The following is a 26810-nucleotide window of genomic DNA, read 5'->3' as shown; positions in this document are numbered from 1 at the left end:
CGGTCATATAATGGATACATACACTAAACCAAATGTGGCATTGATGTCTCTATGACACCATCCCAATCGTTCCCATTTATGATTCACAACAAGAAGTCTGTGATTCATGCATCATAATCACATCCGCAGATCCCTTAAGAGAGAGAATTAACTCCCACCCTTTAAAAATTATTTTTAAACATCAAGTCAGATCATCATTTGATGATAAAAGCTCCAATTTCGCACCACGTTGTTGCCAATTTCTGCTTTACACGCAAGGAGAGAGACAGAGAAGAATGAAGGCTTGATATTGAATAAATCATATCATCTGTGCTTCACATTAAATACAGATAGATGATATGCCCTCAGTTCCTTATAACATATTGTAGGGGTTGTTCTCCCCCTTTTTTTCAGAAATGTCCTGGGGTTACAAATGAAACCATGATGGAAACCACTACATGACCTGATCTGATATCATCTAAAAACAAACAGTTTTCACTAATGCTAAAACTCGAGTCATCTGACTTCAGGAAGTGATATGAGCATATGAGGTCTTGGAAGTTAATTATCCCATATTTTTGATGGCTGGCTTCCTGTTAACTTTGAAGAAAACATTCCTCAACTAACAGGTTGTCAAAAAATAGGTCAAGACTGTAAAACCAACATAATTGAGCTGAAAACTAGCCAGTCAAATGAAGAAAGACATGGATTAAACCTGATGGAAAAGGGGTACTTTTGTATTGATTATAGACCTTGTCTAGAGAGTATTTAATACATACATACATACATGACAAACAAGACTGTGAGAGACAGAAGTATTGTTTTAAGAGCCTAGATAACATAAAATAATAATAATTCTTTTTTTCCTTTTAGAAACCCCCCCACGTTTTCTTTGTTTCATGGTTCAACAATTGACATCCAGGTAACAGTAACAGAGGAAAGTGTTACTTTCCAAACAATCTCATTTTCATTTCAAACTAAATACAGTGTCTTCACAGACTATACTAGGTCTGCAGATTTCCTTGCCACTGTCGCCTTTTGGCTTAGGGACACTTAATAGTTGCCGATATTATTGATGTAACTGCACTGACACTCGGATGAGAACATCACTGTTTTAAAGAGCTGCTTTATAGGTGAATTGATCTCATTCCATAATTGACTACATTTTGAACCTAACCGAATCAACATTGAACTGATTTCAACTGAACAATGACACTTTTGTCTTACTAGAGCTGATTTACAGCAGAATTAAATTTAACAATTGCTTTGAATAAAGTGCAATATAAATAAAAGTAGACTTATGAGGGTTCTTGTAATATCATAATTTTAGTATATTATACTAAATGAGCTTCAGAGCGAGATTAGATGATAAACCGAACCCATCTGTGGTTTTCTGACAGATGGATTAAACTTGTGCACAGATCTAAATGGGAAAATGTACAGATCCAGGTGTTCTCTAAACACAACGTTGGAAACTCAACACCACCTGAAGAGGGCAAGGTGAGGTCCACCTTTATTCATTCAGAGGGAGAGGAAGGGGATGATTTACTGAAGATGTGATCCTTTGACCATTGCAAACCTTGACACAAACACACAGATGTGTCCAGGGCAGATTGTAAATGTCTAGAGTTAGTTGTTTTCAGCTGAGTTTTTAAGGTTGTAAACAGAAAAACTGTTGTCTTCACATGGCAGCTATTGATGCTTACAGATGGCCACACATTAAACAGGCAGACAGTTCTAAGAACTGCATAAAATAGAGTATAAAGAGCCAGTGTGTACAATTCATCTGTTTGAAACATTTAATGGCTATGTTATTCCCCTGAGGATATGTTATGTCATCTCCTATCAAGTTCTATTATAGGCCTCTCTGATTGGAGGGTGCATCTCTGGATCTGAATGTCTGGATCATACTGTTTCACTATGTGAATTCACTCGAGCCCCACAGAGAAGGAAATGAATACAGTAGTTGAATAAAGTCATTATTTTTGTTTGTTTTTGCGCACAAAAAGTATTCTCGTTGCTTGATAAACTTAAGATTGAGCCACTTTAGTCACTTGGACAGTTTTCACGATGTCTTTTACAACTTTACTGGGCTGGCAAGTTTCAATCCCTAAGAAGCTTATGGAGGAGTGATCCAGCTCTCAGATTTAATCAAAAATAGCTTAATTTGTATTCCGAAGAGGAACAAAAGTCTTACGGGGTTGGAACAAAATTTTCATTTTTGAGTGGACAAATTGGAAATAAAAATTAATAAAATAAGTTAAAATAAAATCTTAACATTTATTAATTTCTCTCTCCCAATTTATTTAATACAATATTTATTAGTATTAATTTCAATAGTAAATTAATTTAATATAAATACATTTAATTTAAATATATTCAACACACATATAGCGTGTATATATTTAAATTATAATGAGGAGTACAATGTGTTTAATATAATGGAATAAACAACTGGCTTGTCAATTCTATAATTTGTGGTGAAATATGACACAATCATGATCTTGACTGGCTGTAAGATCCACCCTGTAATGACATCTTTTGAAACTGTATTTCATTATGGTAACTGTGTGTTCAACTGCACCGGAGCACTGCTATAATGTAGTTGCTAATATTGACTGTGTGTGTTTGTGCTGTTTGGTTTGTTGTTTGTGTGAGGTAAGGCTAAGAGACGTTTGTTCTTCGCAGAGAGTTGCTAGCGCCCAAGATGAGGCAAACCACAGAGCTACTGAGTATGAGGAGGACAGAGAGAGTGACGGATGGTTTCTCAGCAGGCTGACAGAGGTGGCTGTGTGGTGTCAGCACACTCAAGGCTGCAGGTGATGATCACAGTGGAAAATCTCATTCAGTCAATGCTAACTGAATGAGACACCCCCAAGATATATGTCACACCATATCTCTCTCATCAGACCTGAGTCATGGGTGTTGTAATACAGTCGTGTCGTGAGATGAAGAGCTTTCATAACGGCTAGATGCCTCAGGTCAAAATAAAGCCAGGGAACGATTCTGCCTTTGCTGGAAAGGGACATTTTTCATTTGTTCCTAACTTGATACCATAATTTAAACTACATATGCTGCTTGCAGACCCTTGAAACATCATCAGCTCATTTCCTCCTTGTAATTGTGCCATTTTAATTGAGGATGTGTCCACAGGGGCCTCTCGCACAGTAGGGAACGCAGAGATTGTCAGATCTTTATCGAAAATGTTGGCTGTGGAGTTTCCTGTGTTTTATGAAGAGCTCAGGCTTAAAGTTATACACGTTTGAGGTCTGATGTATTCCTGGCAGAATCAAATGCTGTCAACTACCTAGACAGGTCAAAGAGAGAGCTAATATTTAATAAAAAATCCATCATGCAAGTTATAACATTGAGAAATGCAACGAAAGTATTGTTTTTGCAATCCGCTCAACTCTAATCATCATCAACTGGCACATGAGATACAAAACGTCAGGAAGTGCAAATGTTTATACTATAACAAAGAGAATCACTCACACTGACGCACACATTTATCTCTGATGCGAATCCAAGTAGCCTATGTAATGTATTATGTATATTTACCCAACTCACTGTCAATAAACTACAATCTTTCATATCCTCAACTTTCAGCATAGCTGACATTCCTGTCCCACTTTCTAACAACTTTCTTTTTCTAACTTTCTAAACTCGTTGAGCTGAATAGTATTGAATATCTTAAAGATCACCCCTGTCTTCTACAACCCTCACCCGCCACACCACTCATGCATTGCCACCGGCTTTTTACCATAATAGAGCAATCATTCAAAACTCCACACGCACATATTGACAAAGGTAAGATGTGAAGCCTTACCTTGACGTACTCCATGTTAGGGTCCATGCCTGCGCCGTCCCTGCAGGAGAAAGAAAGAACTCTCTTCAGCGAACACATCAACTCTCTAGCTCAGCTGCCTGCCTGTATAACTGTAAGTGTGTGTGTATGTGTGTGGGTCATTCTCTGGGCAGGCTGTACGTTGGACTGCAGTAAAGTGCCTACCAGTCCAGCCCTATTGCCTGAGGTCATCATTACACCACAGTATAGACCACACTAGCCACAACATGTGGACACGTACACCCCCCCATCCCCCCCCAAACACACACAATCCCTTCCACATCAACCCCAATTTGCAAAGTGCGGCTGAGATTAAAGCAAGTATCAGTTTGGATACTGTGCAAACGTATGCGGGCTTTACAAAGGCAGTCTAGGATGAGCATGTCACAGCTGGTATTAAAGGTCTGGGGGCTTTCAGCGTCTTTCCATCTCACACACAAACACTCTTGTGACTCTCTCCGGATTTATGCTTGCGTGAAGATTTACCCAAATTATAAAGGATTATAGCCAGGAAAAGGGAAATTAATTCCTTCAGTCTAAATTTCCCACAGGACTGAAAACAGCATAAATAAACTTTTCAGTGCAACCTTTGGGTAAGAGACAAACTTAGCACAAATTTAACAGAACATATGCGATATGCAGGAGCAGACAGGAGGCAGCGATTGTACACATGACCTCTATTCCTGCCAGCGGCTTTAAGGTTGCGGTCTAGATGTGACTTACCCTAACTGCAGAGATGGCCCATGGTCAGCACTACATTTTTGTTTTATTTAGATTCCCTATGTGAAGCGTGGAACGCAGGAAGCGCAGTGGTGAAGGAGTCGAGGAGAAGAGCGCGCGGTCGAGGTGCACGGCTCAGCTTTTTCTCCATTTAGACCATTCCGCCCTCTCTCTTTCTGACTTTACCCAGAGTCCCTTTCATCTCAGCTTACACAAAAACCTGACTTCTTTATGACTCTTTCTTTCTTACCCACCAGGGTGTGTGGTGGACTGTCTCACCCCCTTAGGGGAATAAGGGTGGCTTTCAGATCCAGTGTGGAGGTGGCACCTGGGGTGAGAGCTCAGATATATAAAAGGCGTCAGATAACTGGAAATATGATAATGTTTAAGATTTCTTGGCTTGTTTGTTTGCTTCGCATTTGATGGAGCTTAAAAGCGTAACTGATTTCCTGTTTTAAATTCCCATTGAACATTAAGAAGAAAGCAACTCTAGAGGCGAGAGGTCACGCTTTAAAGCTTCTGAACGCTGACATTATCGTGCTATAAGAGAACACTGTCAGTACTCCCACGGGCCTACCCAGGAGTGACCTGAGTTTGGGCTGAACATGCCGTCTTATCCGCAAAGAGAAGGGCATGAAGTGAGGACACAGCCTCAAGAAAACATCCATCTCCATCTCTGGTTTGTTCTATGCCAAGCCACAGCTGCATTGTGTCTCAAAGTGGTGATTTGAACCTCACAAAGCCTCGCCAGTCAGAATTAGAGAGCTGAGGGAGGACATGCCAAGTTAGAGAGATGGACAGGCTGTTATTAAGTTACCAGAAGCAGATTCATAATGCTTAAACTGGAGAGAAATGGGACATTTGACATGCAACGCTCCCGAAAATCTGCCATATGCTGTAGCCTTGGTCAGAAATTCACTTGAAAGACATACAGTAAAGGCAGTTCAGACCGTTGAACTGATATCAGTCAGGTTCACTACATTCTGATTAGACAGGGCTCAGATGTGAATGTGTTTAAGCTGTGTTGGCGCTTAAATGAGCTGTTCACGTTTTATGACTATATATTTAGAGCTGCCTGTTTTTGATAAGCTCATCAGAAAAGTGATGAGGATGACATAACTATAACTATACCATAAGCAGCACAGCTACCCACTCTCCATTGCATTTATGTTTACCTTTTTTATATATATATTATCTGGCTTCCTTAAACTCTTTCTAGCTGTTTTTCAAATAATAAGCATTTGTCATTACTATAATGTTCAAACCTTCCTTCCTATGTGTAATGGAGTTTAATTTACTCTTTTGCGACAAAAGGAATAAGGTATGAATTATTTATTTTATTTGTTATATTTTCTGTTTGTTTTTTTTAATTGACAATTCAAAAGGGTGTGGGTTTGGGTTGATGTCTGATCTAGTAGTCTGGATAAAATGTTTGGGTTCTGTAGAGCTTACCTTATGGGGCTTGAAAGTGGTAATAATGTTGCAGTCAATTGAGGGACAGAAAGCTCTCGGATTTGATCAAAAATATTTTAATTTGTTTTCAGAAAATAAACTAAGGTCTTACGGTTTTGGAACGGCATGAGGGTGAGAAGTTAATGACGGAAAATTCATTTTTGGGATCTCGCTATATATTTTTTTCCTCTTTTTGAAAGTTGTGAAAACACTATTGTTGAGTTTTTCTTTTGCTCTTTGAGCAAATTGAAACAAAAAATATATTTAATGTAGTCTCTCATTCACCGTTATAGACGTTTACCCAACTATGACGAGAAAAACGTAAATCTGAAGGGTCCATAGTAACAAGTTCTCATGTGAATACATCTATCCTCCTATAGATAATAGTATAACAAATTACACAGCTGATGTCTTGTGATGTTGAACATTATGATAGATAGGTGGCACTGTCTGGTGACAAAATATCCTGGTGAAGAAAAAATCTTGAAATGTTTTTATATTGTGGCCTGTAAGGTATTTTGTGGTTAAAAATGCTATTATTATTATTATTAATACTTTAAAAAAAAACCTGGCAATTTACTGTTCTTGTTAACTGAAATAAATCTTTCAAAACAATGTGAACACTTTTTTAATGTTTGCCAGCTGTAATTTCTGTCTTTGGCAGTTTGAACCAAGATAATGGTGACACACGTGAGATAATTGTGGCCATGTTATGAGGGTGCTGAGTGGGTTCTGTCAACTATAGAACCACTTTAATCAGCTTTAACAAGTAAATCAATTGGCACTGTTGCTCCTCCATCATCTCTTTCATCTGTCTCATTCTCTCCATTTCTTTGTGTGTTGCTCTCAATCTCTCTGCCGATCTCTCTCTTCAAAAGTTCTTTCATCTTTCAGTCAAGCTATAAATTTACAACCCTCACTTTAACCTGTGAAGACCTTGTGTGTGTGTCTGTGTTAGAACAGCTGCCTCACACATGCAGGTAGTAAGACTCAAAGTGATTAAATCCTTTGTTTTCTAAAAGATAAATGTTTCCTAGCGACAAAACCAATCGGATCTCATCTGTCTACTCACCTGCAGACAGACACACAAACTGGTGGAGCATTCTGCAGCCAGACGTTCAGGAGGTTGATATTTAATCACAATGCCGTTCGAGTAGTTATTGCTTCTTGATTTAACGTAGGTGTCAACAGTAGGAAATTACAATCCTATTCTGTGCTGTCGGTTCCCCTCGCTCTCCTGTCTCTCTCATGCACAGTGTTTTTATGTTCTACAGCACCTATTTCTTTTTCCATGTGTCATGCAGAGTCGCAATAAGGTGTTGTCATGGTGACTGGGCCGCTAGGAGAGGTCGTTGCTAACCCTGTTGCCCCCCCAGAGGAGCTCCTTTTGTGTGACGTGGTCATTTTTCACTTCCCATTTCTCAGTGAGCTTGATGGCTGTGAAATAGTAGTCCAATATTAGGTAACCTTCAAATGTCAAGGGACAAATATGGCCCACTAGTCTTACGCAAACCCAAACACACACCTACGCGTTTAAAGACACACAAACGCACACAGTCTCACTTATGTTAAATCCTCTATTTAGTCTAACCTCTGCTTTTCCTGGGGTGCTTTTGGTAATAGTACTTACTGGAAAAGTGAACAACACTTCAGGTTATCAATGTTTTGTCTTATGGTCTGTACACTGTTTCTTTTTGTCTCTGGCTCTTTCCACACAAGTTTTTATTTTTATTTTATTTGCTGGATTCGTTTTTGTGAAACGTATTAAATATGTTAGATCAATTATTATCTAACAAAATTAACATAATTTGTGAAAAGTAACTTGTTTTAAGATTGATTTCCATAAATTAAATCACAAATAAATGTCATATTTTTGTATATTATCTATTGAATTATAATTTTATGTATCAGTAATTTGTATTCTAATCATTTATATTTATTTATAATTATTTATAATTAACTTACCAATTTATTTATTAGTAAATTACCAAAACATGGTTTAAAAATACTTTTATATTTAAATATTATTTTTATAATTTATACCTCCTGAGGTTGACAATCAACATTATATTATATTATATTATATTATATTATATTATATTATATTATATTATATTATATTATATTATATTATATTATTATACATTTTCAGTATTTCCAGGTCTATTTTGTGTCCTGTTTGTGGAAAGTGGCCTCTATAATCTGTAACACTGTCCACAGAGTCAGACGCAGATTACTTTACTATATCTGTCGGGTCTTTTATTGAGGGTGAGATATATTACCTGTTAAGTCAGTCTGCATAAATAAGGGACAAACACAAACTGCTTTGTTGCAGGCTGTGATAAGATCAAAAAGTCAGTGAGGACGATACAGTCAAGGAGGCCTAGAGCTATTGCAAAGAGACGCAGGTAGACAGTGAGGAAAAAGAGACAAGACGTAAGAAAAAGAGATGGAGACAGTCCTGGACATGAGACTGAGCCAGTAGCAGCTTGTATTTTGTGATTATGATCTCAGATGTCCTATTTTCTGAAGAAAGACAGTAAAGTTAACAGGCTCGGTGAGACGACTTGGTGTCGACTGCTCTGACTTCCAACTCTGTCACTAGTGGAGTCACAACCTCAAAGTTGTTCAGTTAAACAGTCAAAAAAATATGCCTAGATGACATTTTAGATCTTATGATACTGTAAATTACGTTTAATTCAGAAAACACTGAATGTACTGAAGGTAAACAAACGATTAATTAACTTGTAATGTCCTATAACACTGTGTCCTAACTGGGCAAAACACTAAAAGGTTCCAGCAACACATGTTTTATCACTTTTTACATTGTCTCGATTAGGACACGGTGTAATAGTACTATGTAAAATGTGATCAGTACTTCCTAAACAATCCTAATCTATAATCCGACAATCTGCAAATCAGTTATGACATATTTATGTGCACAGATGTATTGTAGTGATATTGTAGTGCCAATTCTGAGTCACAAAAGCTTGACCATATTGTACTTTTATATAGTGAAAACTGGCTTGCTCATTCTCATACTGTCTTTCATCATTTGTTCGGTTTTAGATATTTTCAGTTGAAGAGCCTAAGTTGTGAAGAGCAGGCAGGTTCATTTGCTGCTTTGTTGACCTGAAAGCCTATTTCAACATAGTAATGTTACTCTTAGAAAGTTGAGTATATGGATTCATGATTTGGGAGTGTGTTTTTAACCATACTATGTTACTGTTAAGACATCCCATTAATCTTAAAGGGCATTCACACTGGTCCATAAAATAGCAACACCTCAACAATTGGGTAGCTTTGAGTTCTTTGATAAGATTGCAGTGCTTTTGCTTTTGCTGCAGGGCTATGATGTGTATGAATCATTGGAGGAGGACAGGTGTATAGTTAGATAATGGTGTGTAGACAAGTGTCTAGATAGATATACTGTTTACCTGGATGTGACACTGCAGTTCCTGCTTGAGTAGAAAGCATGATGTTCTTCAATAACGTTGTGTATTAGCGGTGACGGTGGCAGGCGATATCGGCCTGGGTGTGGGGCCGCTGATGATCCCACGTTTCCATTCATCTCCCACTGCTTCACAGGGGAGCCAGTGCTGCTCTTCTTTTTGCGAGGCAGTGTGCCATGGATGGAGACTCCCTGGTAGCCGCTGACCGGCATCTCTGCTACGGCAGCCCGTGAGCTCAGCAGATCCATGGAAGATGCGAGCGGGCACTGCCGCCCAACGTGCATGTTCCTGGGCAGACTGGAAAACCTCCCTTCTGCCATCATCCTCAGCTCTGTAAAACAGAAGAAAAAACAATAACATTTACATTAAAAGTCTATATTTTTAAATGTAATTTATTCCTCTGAGGGCAAAGCTGAATTTTTCGCAGCCATAACTTCAGTCTTCAGTGTCACATGATTCTTCAAAAAGCATTCTGATATGCTTATGAAACATTTCTTATGATTTATTAATGCTGAAAACAGTTGAGTTGGTTATTAAACAGTTATTAGACCAATGAACCTTTGGTCTAATAAAACATCGGTACCTAGTCAACCGTTCTCTGAGATATGTTTTCATGATAATCGAATGTAAAGAGTTTTATCTCTAAAAACTGTCTAGCGTATAATGCTAGTAATGGGGGCATTGACTAAGTAAAAAGAAATCGCTAGTTTATACCACTAACAAGGCTCAAAATAGCCCAACACTAACGCAGTAACATAATGAGTGTCCATACATGCAGTACGAAGCATTGAGAAATTTGTAAGTGTACAGACCATTTAATAAGAAGATACTTTATAAAGACAGTTCACTTCGTGTATAGAGGCAGGAGCCATCTTGGAAAATAGTCTCGATAAGTCGATCCCCGAACGCCGTTCATACAGTTCAGAAGTTCACTGAACTTCAAACAGTTCAGCTCACTCAGCACGACGTTCATGGTTTGACTTGTCGTGACTGTTTTCCAAGATGACTTAAGTGAACTGTCTTTATAAAGTATGTTCTTATTAAATGGTCTGTACACTTACAAAGTTCTCAATGCTTTGTTTCGCATGTATGGACCCTCATTATGTTACCGTGTTAGTGTGGGGCTATTTTGAGCCTTGTTAGTGGTATAAACTAGCGATTTCTTTTTACTTAGTATATGCCCCCAGTACTAGCGTTATACGCTAGACAGTTTTTAGAGATAAAACTCTTTACATTCGATTATCATGAAAACAAATCTCAGAGAACGGTTGACTAGGTAATGTTTTATTATTGTGCGCCGGAGTTCTCCTTTAACATTTTTGTGGAAATCGTGATGCATATTTTTCAGGATAACATTTTAAAAGAACAGTTTTTCTAATAATGTAATAGTCTTAACTTTCATATTGGATCAATATTTTTGTGTTCTTGCTGAATAAAAGTATTAATTTCTTTAAAAAAAAAAAAAAAAAGACAGACTTTTGTCTGTCTGGGCATAGTGTTACTCTATTTCCATAACAGGAAAGCATATATTATTCTGGCGGTAGTCTATTATTGACCACACGGATAAGGTGAAATGTTACTGGGTGTTATTTCGTCTGACATTCTTTCAGGTGGTATCAACATAATGTTTATGCCAAACCTCCTGCCATGTGTGCCCTGTGGCACAGGTAAATTGGAACGCATCACCTTTTGATAGACATGTCTCCTGGCAGCAACAGAGCGAAACAAAAAACAGAGACATCTCTTTTAAAGAGAGGGAACTCCGTTCAGTCTGACCGCAAGTAGTGCAGATAAGGATCTTCCCTTGTTGTCTCCAAACTCATGTTTACTTCAGCATTCCACAGCCACACGAACACCACTAATTGGTGCAGTGAAAGTGGAGACAGATTTTATGGAATTATGGGTAAGCAACATTTGAAGCCATCACGCTTTTTTTCAAAGGGATGGCTCAATTGAAAATAAACAGTGGGTGTGTGAGTTCACTGACCCAGGCACTGGATAAGTGTGTGTGAGTGTTGACCCCATTATTCGGAGCGCACATGCACGCAGCAGAGCTGGTGTTGCCGTCACCATCTTTTGTCTCTTTTGTGATGAGGGAAACTCAATCTAGGACCCTGACAGCGCCTCTGTTTAAGGTCTGGCATGATCTCATTCCCTTCATAAAGAGGGGGAGCTGATTTCATACTTTGACTCATTCCACAAAGTTCACAACCATTCGCACCCAAATGTTCATCCTCTGCTACATATAACTGTCGTTTAACATATCGTTTTCCCATAAATTGCAGTGCAACAGTGAACCCAGGGTCAAAAATGAACACTCGATCAAGTTGTGCCCGCAACAGAACAATAGTCCGACCTGGTCCCTTACTGTTTATGTATCTGATGTACTGAAGGTGAATCCAATTGTTATAGGAATGGATTATGTGAGAGAATCAATGTAGAGAAGGCTCTTACTTTTAGCATTATATAACGCTAGACCCTAATATGGCGGCATTCCTGAGATTATGAGCAGCACACTCGTGATATCTTCATTGGGATATTATTATTTTTGTGTGAGGTTTTACAGACTGTTTAGGGTTCGATGAGTTAGAGCTGCTCCCATCATGATCAACAAGGCGTAGACACAGGCTAAATAAGATTTATTTTGCAGTTGTACCGGTTATTATGTCTTGTTTAAGTTTCGTTCCCACTCTGTTTGATTGTTTCCCGTTTTCCTGTGTTAGTTTCTCTTCTACTCTACCTGTTTCTGTTCTACTCATTATCTGCTCATTACGCTGCTTTATATACCCTTAGTTTTCCTCAGTTATTTGTCCGGTCTCTTCTATTTTTTATGGTTGTGTTCTACTGAGTATTCTTTGTGATTGTATTGTTAAATTTGAGCGAAATAGTTAATTTCAGCAAATCTCCTGTGTCCTGCAGCCTAACGTGACAGCAGTGTAGACAGCTTAGTTGATTATAGTGATTATAATAGGAGTGTTATGATATTGTCACATTGCTTGATAATTAAAATATTTATTAAATATTAAAATTTTGAATAATTGTTTTGTTATCTGCTGCAAGGTTAGGGTTAGTAAGTAATTTATTGGAACATAAAATAACAATGACTTGTTATTAAATATGTAGCCTGTATAGACTAAATACAATGCCATATAGAAACAAACTAAATAAATATTTTAAATATAAATGCACGTATACATTGGGGGGATAATTGTGACCTTTTTATCCTAAATCCAACCTTTTCTCGCAATCATGCATTTACATCTCATAAATCAGACTTTTTTTCTCGCAATTGTGAGAAAATGTCAAATTTTTATTTTTTCTTAGAATTGCAAGCTCATATCTATCAATTTTGATTTTATAACTCACAATTGCGACATATTGTATAAACTTGTAATTGCAAGGGGAAAAAAAGTCCGATTTCTGAGTTTATATATTCTGACTGACTTTATTTCTCAGGTGCTAGCTTGTCTCACAATAGAGTGCTGAAGTTACGACGTCACTCTGTAGGCCAAAACGCGGAAGTGAGTTAGCCTTTTAGCACGGTTCCCTCGCTCTAAAGTCTATGGGATTTTTGAATGGGTTTTTGCTAAATCGCCTGAAATAAGGTCTGTGGTGAACAAAGCCTCTAAATATTTTCACGTTTTGACCTATGACATAAAACACAGTAATAACCTGCTTTTGGTTTTTTAAACTTTATTGTGTCTGATTGTGTTTTTTAATATCTTTATATACAGGCTTCAAAATGTATAAATTTTGGATTAACTTGTTAAGATTATCTTTCTAGACAAAACGTGTAAGGGTCACAACTCTTTGTTGAACACAGATCTTATTTTTTGCGATTTTCCAAAAGTCTATGGGGAAAATGCATTGCTTTTCGACCGAGGGAACCCATGCGCCGCAAATTGTAAGAAACAATGTAAACATGCAATTGTAAGGATACAAAGTCACAAGAATTACCTTTTCTATTTTTGTATTCCATATTGGAAACCAGCTTTCATAGGAATTACGGTTTTGTGGTCAGTAAAAAAATATTCATAAGTTTTCTCAGTTTATCCACCAGTGCACAGTGTGACGGAGTTAATTTTGGTCCATGAGTGTATCAGCGGAGAACGGAAAGATATGGAAACTCCCTGGTAAAGCCCTGTCTGGGTGTTTGAACCTGCAAACTAACCACAGTCACCTCCGCCCCCAAAAAATGCACTGATCCATGACCACCAAAGTCCTGAATCAGTTTATCATGTGACTGTGCAGGATAATTTTAGATAACAGTTGTGCTGGTCCTTCTGTTCTTAAAGAATAAGAAAATATATGCGCTTAAACTACACCTGTAAATCACTCTTGAGGCTTTTTTATTTGCATTTATGTTACTCGTTTCATAGTCTGGGTGTTCAATGACTAGATCCACACGGCGGGTTTTTAATGGTTTGATCAGGGCACTTTGCAATGTTATGAAATCCCTCTATGAATACCTCAGCTGTATATTTATGCACCTGGAGCACCTGTGCGCTGTCCTGGGGCCCTGAAACACGAGACACCATTCACTGGTGCTGTTTTTCATGTGGTGTGTGTATGTAATGGCTAGGGGACATTAAAATCCACAGATCAGTGTTACTGAGTTATCATCCTGGCTAGTCAGGAATCCCCTTTTGGTTTCAGATTAGTTTGTCTCACATGTCCCAGAGTGTGAGGGATAGTCATGCTCCTCTGAGAAGGCAGATCTGGACTTCCTGTGTCAGGGGAAGTGAGGGGTCTGAGTCGTAATACTCATATACACTGGTGATTTTAAGAGGGCAACTGTGACCTTACTAAAAATAAAAATAGGAACATATAGTGGAAAAATCTGGCATGCTCATATCAGATTTTTTTTAAGAGATCAGATTTTAAAGGAGGTATGATTATAAATCTTTCGCAGGTGGTTGTGATTTAAAGGGATCGTTTACCTAAAACTACAAAATTATTCCAGAATTTAATCACCCTTGTGTTTTTCGAAACCAAACTTAAAAAACATTTATTGTATAGAAGAAACAGAAGTAATAAATACAGGGATTAGAATGACATGAAAGTGAGTAAATGATGACCATTTTATGTGGGTGAATATTTCTGCAAGACTTTCCTCTAATAAAAAATAAGGCCTTACTGAGGTAACAATACAATCAAATCAAACTCCTGTGCATTTGAACATTCAATGAAATTCACTTTGGTGTAAAATGTAATTAGCTTCAGCTATATGGACTTTTTTTAAATCAATGCTTTTTAATTATACCCATCATTGAGGGCGGATGAACTTGAGTCAGGTGCAATCATGGTCAAAACTGAAAAAAATCTCTACTCTTTTTGCTTTCATCAGTCTATTTCTTTACTTTTAAAAGACTAAGGACAATTTATTTTTTCTTTACTTTGGTTCAGCTACTTTTAGCAAGATCTTTTACGTTTTATTTGAGTCAAATTCTGAAAGTCCTCAGTATATTTTCTCTGTACTTTACACACCCCTACTGAAAGAAGTTTAAAACATTTATATGGTTGTAAGCACTGTCTAATATTGTTAAATATTTTAATAATAGCAGCAAATATAAGTAGCATGGACACTATAATGTAAAATATCTTGTAACTATTACATAAACTACTCCTTGTAAGAATCTTAAAGCAAGTGATTTCCCTGTTCCAGCTCTAAGCCTAGGTCAAAAGGCCACTGTAAGCTAACTTGGTGTCTAAGAGCTCTGCATGGTGTAATTTTCAACATTTCACCACCCAGTGAGGCAGAAAGACAGCTGTCAGCACTGCAGATATGCAGAACAGGTCCCCTGTGGCTCTGGATATAATGTATATTATAAAACAATTAAACCATTCACTTTCACTTCCACCCCAGAGGTCATGAATATGCAAAACGCTCATTAAACGGTCCTTAATTAATGCTTTGCTCTTTTATTTTCTCTGTAGACTCCCTATTGATTATCCAATTCTTTCTCAAGTGCTTATTCTATTCTAGACTGGCATGCCATCATATGAGCTCACTTCAAAATGTCAATCACAGTAGCCCATTCTCTCTCTCATTCAATCCTGAAAGCACAGCTAGTTGGTGGCTGACATCATCCCCTATATCAAACACACTTATTTGCCTCTGGCTAAGACATTGTCATGTTTAAGAATGCTAAATTGCCTTTGTTCTCTTGGAAAGCCATTATCTTATTCTTTTTTTATACTGTCTTATATGCAGATTACAGAGTTCCAAACCTCTATGACATACTTTCTCTTGTTGTACACCAAAAAAAAAAAAAAAAAGTTTATCGGGATGTCTGTGCTGCTCTTTTTAATACAATAAAAAAAGGATGGCGACCAGGGCCTCTTTTTTTCGGAAAACAAAAAAACATTATAAAAGTAGTCTATAAAATGTATTCTGAATCCATACAGCGCCTTTATGTGACAAACCGACTAATAGTTGTAAATCACTGAAAATCGTGCATACAAAATCTTGCTTGGCAGCTGTGGTCTCCATTTACTTTCATTGTGTGGAAAAGAGCAGCTTGGACATGCATTATGTGCGGCACATAAAAAAGACATAAGCATGAGTAAATGATTCCAGAATTTTTTATTATAGGTAAAATATCCCTATAAGGCTTTTGAAAGAAATGTTTTAGTATGTTGTTGTTGTTTTTTTTGTCTTAAATGCTTGTTTGCTTTTTGTTTTTCAAGTTTTTTTTCGCTAATAAACTAGATTACTTGCTCATTTCAAGTTCCATTAAAAGGATTATCCAGATGCAATTACGAAACAGTATTAAAGGGGTATAGATGTAGGAATTGTGGTTACAATAACAATCAAAGACAAAGTCAAACTGGGTGTTTTTCATACTCAAAATGTACATGTAATACAAACAAGACTCTCACAGCATAAAGGTTAAAAACATGAAGGAGGAGAATTCTCTGCACATTTCTAAACAACAAGACAACTATTCTCACCCTGGCCCTTTCACCGTCCAGCCATCCCCCATAGGAGTTGGTGGGAGTCTCGTGAATAATGCAGTTCTCCTTTAATTAATTCAAACCTGCTTACAGAACACAAAGACCCGACTGAGAGGAGAGCAAGTGTAGGGTTTAAAGAGCTCTTAACACAGCCATGCATCAACCATGATGGCCTGAAGGAGTGGAGAACACATTCTGTAGTTCCGATAGAACTAACCAATAACTGTATAGAACCAAAGTGCATGCGGAACAAAGTTAGACAAGTTAAGATGTTTGACATGGTCCTTCCACATGAAGCATTCCACAGAAAATTGTTTTGTTAGTCGTACTGTAAAGTTGTTTGTATTGTACTTTTAGTGGTGGGATTATTATAGGGAGATTATTCCTGTGTCAAGTCCTATAGGTTATGTCCCTGGTATCCCTGCTGCGTGGTTCATGTGAGATTTACCAGGTGTGCTGACTTTAAATTGTCATGACAAAAGTTGGACTTTGGACAGACAGGGTTAGTATGCCATTTTTCGCATTCTGTCATTAATTACTCACCCTCATGTCTTTTTAATTAACACTTTGAAGGCCCAGAAAGGTATGAAAATCATTGTGGTTCAACCTTATTTTTATGAAGCGACCAGAATAGTTTTTTGTGTGCCGAAAAAACTAAATATCAACTTTATTCACTAATTTCTTTTCTTCGTCTCCAATGCGTGTTCACGAGAGCACCATGACCCATGTGTGTGTATGTGGTGATGACAAAACACAAATGAAGATCTTTTTGATGACGCTTCAAACAGCTCATAAAGAGATTGTATTACCAATTCATATGAATTGTGCGGTTTAGTCCAAGTTGATGCATTTAAATGATGGACAGATTTAATTTAGGCTTTTATTCACTTTTAAACATTGATCAGTGAACATTAACAGAAGCTCAACCAAACCTGCTTGACACACGAGAAAGCCCAAACCTGCTGCGTAACAAAGATTGAACCTCATTGGTTCTTGAGAAAGCCCAAATGTGCTGCGTAACACAAGATTGAATCTCATTGGTTCTTGAGAAAGCTCAAACGTGCTGCGTAACACAAGATTGAACCTCATTGGTTCTTGAGAAAGCTCAAATGTGCTGCGTAACACAAGATTGAACCTCATTGGTTCTTGAGAAAGCTCAAACGTGCTGTGTAACACAAGATTGAACCTCATTGGTTCTTGAGAAAGCTCAAACATGCTGCATAACACAAGATTGAACCTCAGTGGTTCTCACATGCGAACATGCTTGAGCTTCTGTTTAGCACTGATGTGTGCGTTGAAGAATGTTCGTATGTGAATAAATGCCTAAATTCAAAATGTTCATCATATAAAGCGATCATATCTTTCGAAATTTTGGACTAAACCGTTCGATTCATATAGAATAGTTTTATGTTCTCTTTATGAACTTTTTGAAGATTTCATCAAAAAAATCATCATTTGTTTACCGAAGATAAACTAAAGTCTTACGAGTTATGAATGACATTACAGTGAGTGATTAATAACAGAATTTGGATTTTTGAATCAACTATCCCTTTAATGTCCAATATAAAAAGTACATTACCATTCAAAAGTTTGGGGTCAGTGGGATTTAAATTCATTAATACCTTTGATTATTCAGGTTGCCTTTGATTATTCAAAGTGACATTAATGTTATTTTATAATCCTGAAAACAATGCATCACAACATCCATAAAAATATTAAGCAGAACAACTGTTTTCAACATTGGGGTAATGGCTGCCGAACATTCAGCAATCCAATCACAGGAATGAATTACATTTCAAAATATATATTTAAAAATAAATCAGTCATTTTAAATTGTATTAATATTTCACAATATTTTTGCCATTTTCAATAGTCCTGACCGCAAACTATTGAATGGTAATTTAGCTCTTGAAGCAAAACTATCTGAGATCAACTAGTCTAGATTTTGTAGAGTGAGAGTTCTAGTACTTCCTGTATGACATCACTGTGTTTGTCTCATTGATTGAGGGTCCCATTGTCACTGACAATAGCAGTAAAGCGAAAGGAGACAAAACAACCAAGAATGCACCATAGTTCCCTCAATGCGGACCACTCGGCTGCACACACAGGGAGGAACATATGGTCAACAATACATCAACATCTCTCCTCCGCCCCCCATGACAGACACAACACTTTCTACTTCAACTCGGACTCCCTTACCAGTAGTCAACATCCACAAATCAGGCCTGAGTGGTTCATTACGCAGTCCCATCGCTAAGGCTTATCAAAATAGGAAGTGTGGAAATCCATACAGACTTGTGAACACACCACACGCCCATTCACTGAAGGCGTGGAGTCAGCGGTCACATCCGTCTCTCTCAGCTCTATGTGCTAAAAGTAGATCCTTTAAGATCTACCATTCCAATCACATGCAACACGACTGCCCCTTAATTACTTTAATTAGCATGTTGAGAGGAAAACACCACAAACAAACAAACGGAAAGAGCAAGGAAGGGAGGACAGAATGAGACCAAAACAGAAAAGGGTGTCAGTTCCCTTTTTAAGGTTTCTAATAGTGACAGTCAACAGTGAACAAAGTTTTTAATAGCTATTGAGTGTGTTTGCATGCAAGATTTTATCAAAGAATGGTCACATCGACACGTTTTAATGCCCTTATCTGACATCTGCATTTCTGTGGACATTTTGGCCAGACCAGAAACTTTTTGATATTTTAATCATGATTTTATTTATTTTTTACAGTATTGTGTTGTTGTTATTAAAGTAAAATGTACTACTAATAAAACTAGATACTAGTCAAAAATACTAATTTCATAGTAAAATTGTCTTTTACACTCAGAGTCTAAAGTCACGCAATAGTCAGTCTTTAATGGACCCTTCTTTTGTTGAGCAGGAAGGGGTGAGCGGAGATGTCAAGCCTCAACCCCCCTGCTACCCATCTACGATGTGACCCGCAGTGCTGTATTCAGTCTGTGAGTCGACTAGTGAGATTTGTGACATGTTAATCACAAATGTATTAAAGTCCTCAACAGTGGCTGACACTTTTTTCCTCATGAGCAACTCCAAAGACAACAGATGCTTCTGCTGCGAAACTTTAAACACACACACAACCACCCACCCACACACACACACACCCATCCTCACAACAGCTACTGTCAGCTACTGAATCTAACACACAAAGTGTCACAGACAGTTTGCGAGCTTAGACAAAATTAGACAAAATTATACGTAACTTAACTATATATATATATAATGCAAAAAAAAAAAAACAGAGAACTTTAACAAAATAAATGTGTTACTTTTCTTACCTGGCTTGAGGTTATGGTTTCTCCAGGTATGTTAAAACCGAATATTCTCCTTATACAGTCTGTAAGAGTTTCACAGTTTCACAGCAAGCATAGCGATCTAGTGCACTGATTCACACTGATGGACAACAAGACGTGCGTGAACGACAATCCTGTTATGTTGCCACTGACCTCCCACTATGAACTGTGCCGGTGTTTTTCAAGCAGTCTTACAATCTCCTCTAAGTCTCTCTCTCTCACTCTCTCTCTCTCTCATTCCTTAGTTCAGCCCCCAAGGGAGTGATTTAGGATTTCCCAGACACACCCTCTCCAATGGGCGGGACTTGAGGAGTCATCTCATAACCGACTGGCCGGCCCCTGCCCCCAGCAGCTCTCTCCTCGGTCATGTGTCCAGTCCACACATTACTGGCCCCTTTTTTGTTCAAGTTAACTTTTTGAACAAGTGTCACATTGTCTGTTATGTGTCAAATTAATACTAACAACTGAAATTACTGAAAAACTGAAATCTTTACACTACCGAAATAACTCTCATTAGTTTGCAACTACATGTAAACTAACTCTCAGAGTATGAGTAGACTGTTACATACTCATACTGAATAAGTTGTTATACTTGCAAATTTACTTACAGTCAGTATGTTGGGGGACCATTAAAATAAAGTGTTAGCAGATATTAAGCAGACAGTCAACTAATACTCTAATTAGGAGAAGTTGACATGCAGCTTCTTATAGTGGAATGTCTAAAGTGGACTATCAAAATAAATGCTGCGTCACAAGTTGCATACTATTCATCCTAAATGGTTTTTGAAATTAGAATTAATGTGTCCCAAACTGCAATATTTTAAAGTGAGTATTCAACGTGCTGCTACATTTCTCTCAGATACGATTGGAAATTAAATTAAATTGAAAGTGGATTTTAACTGTGGATACTGTGAGCGAAATGTTTTTTTTTCTTCTATTGTCTCTGAGGAACAGAATTTCCCGTCTCTTTGTCCTTGGATTCCTCTTCATTGTCAGTGGGACGATAACAAATGACAAAGGCAGAGTTCCTTCCCCAATGATTCAGGCAGAGAGATGGGGCGCGGTGTGATCTGACTAAACGCTAAGGAGAGTGTGATGATCATGCAGGTGATTCAAAGGTTTGTTTTGTCACTCAGTTACCATCTGAATGTTGTGCAAAACATTGGAACACCTGCCAATGCATTTCCAAAATCATCACATAACAACAGAGACACAACATGCATAAAAATAGCTATCTTCTATGGGTGCTGTGCAGTTATATACACAGTTAGCTAAATGAACAAATGTTTCATTTTAGGATGAGTGGTGCTCTTTACTGACCAATCAGTATCTGAAACCTAACCTATCAATTTTAAAAATAAAAATTCTAGTTTTGCACCATTTACATACCAAAAGAGCATAAACACTAGTGCCACAAAACTAACTCTATTAACAAAGTGTGTGCCCTGAAAAGGAGACATCTGAATTGAAATAGGCCTCCTTAAGTTACAGCACACCTGCCTAGAATACCATTCGTCAAAGTGTCAAAACCAGACATTGTCATGAAAAAGGATATATATATCTGTCAAAAACACTATTCAAAGTGCTATTATCAATCTTTGGCTCTGTGCAATTAAACGTGCACACTTTGAAATTGAGCGTTTATTATGTGACACAGGCAATAAATCACTAAAAGGGAAGAGTTATGGTGAGCTTGTCAAATGTCTGGCTTGTTCAGCCCTGGTGTCCTCAAATATGGTAGACGCAACCAAAGATAACAATATCCGTAACATATGAATGGAAAGTCTGACAAAACACCTTCACAATAAGTAAATTCAGATTGGATGAGACACATTTGAAGTGGCCACACATAAACTGAATTCAGATTAATGCAATTGCAATGCTGCTTAACAACAGTAATTAACTGTAATTAGTAATTAATTCGTTTTAACTTGACAAACAACTCGCTTTATCAACTTGACACTTTTTCTCTCCTTACTCGGTTTCTTTCACTCACGCGTGTAACATAAAGCAGACCTGCCTGCGGCTTGTGATGTCAATATCTAGACTGTGGTCAGTATTGCAAGATATCTAGCGCTTGACACATTTCCACTATTGCATGGCATTTGCCTTTATGAAGGCCAGCCCTAATGCCAATGACTGAGAGCAGACATTCTTTGATTTAATCTGATGATCTCATCTCGATAAGGCACCTTAACATGGAGTCAGCATGCCTGGCCGGACCACCTCCAGCCCCCAGCAGAGCAGAGCAGCTCCGACTGGAAGAAGAGGGATGGTCACAAGTAAAGACCAACGAGAACACCTAATACATGGTGCTTTGTTTGTAACCATGTGTTCTGACCTCAGTGATTACAATGTTAGGGGTTTTTTTTTTTAAGAAAAAAAAAAAACTGAAAGTATGTCCTCTTCATGACCTATGAATTTTTTACACTTTTTGTTTTCCATTGTTTTTGCAGCATCAAAAACAAGGTTGTTATAAGTATTATGATGCAGTTCCCAATACCCAATAATGAAACAAGCAAACTAGTAAGTAACTGTTTTTTTTTTTACTTACCAAAGCTAATTTTACTACTATTTGGAGCTTGGTGAATAATTCTTTAACTATTTTTATGTATGTATGTGTACATAAAAATAAAAGAGATGAAATATGGAAACACATCTTTGACTTTGTGCTGCCAAATGTCTTCCAGAATGCCTTAAGATGAACACAAGACCAAGCTCATGTCAGACACAGGAAGTGTCCCTCAGAAGGGATCTAGAGCTTGTCTAATGGTTTTCTTCTTATCTCTGTTTTTTGTGAAAGGGAACGTGTTGCCTGTCTTCATTCTACTTGTTCCACTCAAGGCTGAAGGTAAGAACACTTATCAAAGAATGAAATGTAAACTGTCTCGCCCAGTTCCACAACATGTAATCATCATGTTTTCAACAGGAAAATATTAATTTCCTCCCATGACTGATTTTCTGAATCATGTGATAATCATTATTTATAAACTGACTTTTACAAACTTCAGTAAGCTTTACCACTACCACTCAGACTTTTAATAATCTTTATAAAGTCATTAAGATGGGAATGCATCCATTGTATACCCTGGGGGAATAACTATAAAGCCTTATTAAACTGTTACTGGATAAAACCCAAGTTAAAATTGGGCGACAACTTGCTCCAGTCTTATCAGCTTTATCTTAGAGCCTGTGCCTCAGATAAACATGATGTGGAATCTGCTTGTCATGACTGGTATTTTCCAACACCAGCACCATCAGCAGTGAGCAATGAGCATCACTACATCTTGACCTCTCGGTTTACAGTCTAGCTGTCATCAGGGGGAGTTTAGCTGCCACTTACACATGACAAGCACAGTCATATTGATGGACTAAATGGCCACTGGTGGCTGGTTGTCCGGTTCCTGCATTCTTACTTGCATAAGTGTAACTCTATTCCAGGTCGCTGGATAAATATGGAGTGAAAGTAAAATTATATTTACTAAGAAAGAGACTTTATATAGACTGTGTATTAGACAACATATTTCATGTTCAAATTCGTATGGTAAGCTCACATAAATGTCATAATTTTCTAGAGATTTTGTCAAAATTGCATTTATTAAAGGGATAGATCACCCAAAAATAAAAATTCTGTCAGTATTTACTCACCCTCATGTTGTTCCAACCGCGTAAGACCTTCGTTCATCTTCGGAACGCGAATTATGATATTTATGATAGTCCTGGATCACTCCTCCATACTATTCAATGAGATTGAAACTTGCCGGCCTCGAAAAGTTGTTAAAGACATTGTTAAAATAGTCCAAGTGACTACAGAGGCTCAATCTTCTTAAGTTTATCAAGGGACGAGAATACTTTTTGTGCGCAAAATCAAACATATATAACGAATTTATTTCAACTATTCACTTCCTTCTCTGTGGGCCTCTTGTCAGTTAACGCAGTGTGATAGCGTAGAGCTACGTCACACGTAGGCTCACTATTGGTCGACGCTGGTCATGTGTGTGATGCGTGTGACGTACAACAACAGATCATACGCTGTTAAATTGACATGAATAGTTGAAATAAAGTCATTATTTTTGTTGTTTTTGTGCACAAAAAGTGTTTTCGTCGTTTGATAAATTTAAGATTGAGCCACTGTAGTCACTTGGACTATTTTAACGATGTCTTTAATAACTTTTCGAGGTCGGCAAGTTTCAATCCCTCAAGAAGCCTGTGGACTAGTGTGCAGGAGTGATCCAGCTCTCAGATTTCATCAATAATATCTTAATTCGTGTTCCGAAGATAAATGTAGGTCTTACGGGGTTGGAACAACATGAGGTTGAGTAAATACTGACAGAATTTTCATTTTTGGGTGAACTATCCCTTTAAGATTCTGAAATTTTTCACTGGGGGAGCGACTGATACCACATTTACTGTACAAAAAAAAGGTAATCCCATGTGATGTTTTTCATAGTAAAATGGGATGTTTAATAAAGAAAATAAAAAATAGGCAGAACTTAATTTTTTCCATCTGGATTGTAAAAAGTGATCTCTATATGACAGGTGGTTGGACAGCTTAAAAATTAAGAGGTCTTAAACCAGAAAAGCTGTGTCAGAGGTGGAGCAATTTTTAACTATACATAATCCAACGATTTGTTCATGCATTGATGAATCATTCACAGTAAGACCAGGAACATGCACTAAGAAATTAAGAAATCAACAATTTTTGATTTTATAATCTCTTTTATAATATAATTTTATAATGTAGAATGAAGTTTTTTTACAAGAGACTTTGGGCATGTTGTCGAACTTGGCAGAATGCCAACACAACCCTCCTCCTCCTAAACCTATTTAAACATTGTTCAGAAGAGTAATGAACACTTTCTAAAGGTGACGTTTGTCTAGCAGACAAGAGAGCTTAATGCAGGTATCTGAAAAGCTTTTCACAGAGCAGCAGCAATGGCTACTTTATGCCCCAGTATCATCCGTCATGATTTATTTCGGACAAGTATTAAATTTCAAAACAGAGTTTTTTAAAGACGGGGCCCAGCTGTTCCTTCTGGCTGGGAAATATGTTTACATTCATGAAATGCTGGCACTGAGCTGGATGTGACTGAAGGGTGAAGGAGCAGAATGCCAGCTCTACTCTCACACCCAGTGTGAGCAAAAGGACAGACTAGAGTTTTCCCACAAAACGCCCTAGAAACGCCCAGAATATATTTAAGAGACACCCTGGGCTTTCATCTGACTGTGATGAGCGTTCTCACGTTTTCTCACAGGATCAACCCTGGCTTTCAAAATATTTATGATTCCGCTTCTTCTTTTTTTCGAATGCTTATACAGGATTAGGCTTTACAAAACACCCAAAGTGCTTAATGAAAGGACTGCATAACTGGGATTTAATTTGAGCATATATATACTCTATAATTTAACCATTTTCATGAGTAGTCTTCATCTTAGTTTCTGCAAGACTAAAAAATAATTTACAAAATGATAAACAAAATTATGAAACCCACCTATAATGATTAATTGCTTACAGTACCTTGGCTATTATGTAGGTCAGAACTGCTTATGTATAGAGTTTTATATATGGTGGTGACATCCCTTTGAATGAATCTGCAGTCTGCACTGAGAGCAGGGAAGGCAGTGAGCCAACCACCCATTTAATAGCATGCTTTATTTAATAGTATACTCCAGCCCTTCTACACAAGCCTGTCACGATTGAACCTCACTGCAACGCTGTGCTTCGAGTATACATGCGAGAAATGTTTATGCACTGACACGTTTTTCAACTACACAAAAGGCTCCAAATAAAACACAGTAGTGCCTGAAGTGTCTTTTAAACTAAAAATCTCTGTGTTCAACAGATGACACAGGTTTGGCACAACTTGAGTGAGTAAATAAATGGCATCCCTTTTATTTTGGGGGGGGGGGGGGGGCGACTCGATTCTTAATGCTTTTGAAATATTCACTTTTACAGAAATGCTTGAGACATTGATTTCAAACAGCTTCCTATAATAAAGTAAAAACATAAAATAGTTAATGTGAACTGATTTTATAGGGAATTGTAGTGTTTTGATGAATAAATAAATAAAGCTTAAATAAAAAATATACTATTTGAAAACAGTTATTTTGTTAGCTTTCTTGCATGGAGAAAGAAACTACCAAGATCTCTCACAAGGCCGCAGCCGGGCAGACTTGTACCTCTATTTGCACGGAGCATGGTGGTCTATGAAATTGCATGTGTAACAATTGCATTTCTCACAGGAAGTGAGGACTACAGGGGTTGAATGGAGACACTACTAGAATAGGCTGTTAAAGTTGTTGAAACTGGTTTAATCAGACCACCTATTGAGTCCTCAAACAGCCCAAACTTTTTAGGAAAACAATAGTTATTGTCCTCAAGCACAGGACCATAGAGACCAGACGTCTTTTAACCACTCACTATACCAGAATACTACGTTTTCAGACTACTTAAAACTTTTGAGTTTTAAACAAAAGTTTGTGTTACAGACTGCTTGATTTATAGTATAAAATAACCCCTGCATTTGTTCAAAATGATTCCTTAAGGTTACAAAGCTTGGAGACCATTTTATTTGCAAGCTCACTGATCCAAGATATCTAATTCAACAGCCCATTTTCAAAAGTGTCAGAGTCTCTATAGCAATGGAGTCGAGGTAGTATGTTATGCCTGGGAAACGAGCCTCAGCCTGTCAGCCCACTGTTTGTGTGTGTGTGTGTGCCTTGACATGCTTTTTAAGGACTTAATTACACACAGCGGAGGGGTGCCAGGCATTGCGGGATGGGCGAAAGAGTTTATAATCACCTGGCAGCTCCTGCACACAGCAGCGTGTGTCTGCTCCTCCTCTACATATACACGCGTCTGTGTCTGTTTGATGGAAGGTTAGGGGTGGCAGTGTTGCCAGATTTTGCTAAAAAAAAATTGGTATGACAAAACAAGCCCAGAATAACCTTCCTCATCCAAAAAATGTTCATTGGTAATGGCGGATGAGAATCTTATTTATTATAGAATAAACTTGAAGTTTAAACTTATTATTATTAATGGATACAACGGGCCAATTGATCAGCATTGGTCGAGGGGCATTTTTT

The 26810-nt window shown here is 37.6% G+C and overlaps 1 protein-coding gene and 1 long non-coding RNA gene across 4 annotated transcripts in view; one reads left to right on the top strand and one right to left on the bottom strand.

The window, feature by feature from the left end:
- Positions 1 to 26810, bottom strand: part of bcar3 (BCAR3 adaptor protein, NSP family member) — a 74249-nt gene that overhangs the window by 29440 nt on the left and 17999 nt on the right. For 2 of the 3 annotated variants that reach the window (XM_039661425.2, XM_039661502.2), the window contains exons 4-5: positions 9433 to 9778; positions 3806 to 3845 (exon numbers count right to left, since the gene is read on the bottom strand). In XM_039661425.2, coding sequence (XP_039517359.2) covers positions 3806 to 3845; positions 9433 to 9778 — 386 coding nt within the window. Of the gene's footprint in view, positions 1 to 3805; positions 3846 to 9432; positions 9779 to 19709; positions 19929 to 26810 lie in introns of those variants that run through there. The other variant, XM_039661572.2, reaches the window with a different exon arrangement.
- LOC120472070 (uncharacterized) overlaps positions 1 to 26810 on the top strand; it is a 39255-nt gene that overhangs the window by 5804 nt on the left and 6641 nt on the right. Inside the window, exons 5-11 of the long non-coding RNA XR_016146544.1 lie at positions 853 to 901; positions 1380 to 1479; positions 2668 to 2798; positions 19970 to 20842; positions 21913 to 22080; positions 22181 to 22250; positions 22528 to 22575. This is a non-coding gene — a long non-coding RNA (uncharacterized LOC120472070). The remainder of the gene's footprint in view (positions 1 to 852; positions 902 to 1379; positions 1480 to 2667; positions 2799 to 19969; positions 20843 to 21912; positions 22081 to 22180; positions 22251 to 22527; positions 22576 to 26810) is intronic.

The sequence above is a fragment of the Pimephales promelas genome, chromosome 14, assembly GCF_988280905.1.
Source record: "Pimephales promelas chromosome 14, fPimPro1.hap1.1, whole genome shotgun sequence".
In the NCBI taxonomy this organism is placed as follows: domain Eukaryota; kingdom Metazoa; phylum Chordata; class Actinopteri; order Cypriniformes; family Leuciscidae; genus Pimephales; species Pimephales promelas.
This window is presented reverse-complemented; position numbering and strand designations above follow the sequence as displayed.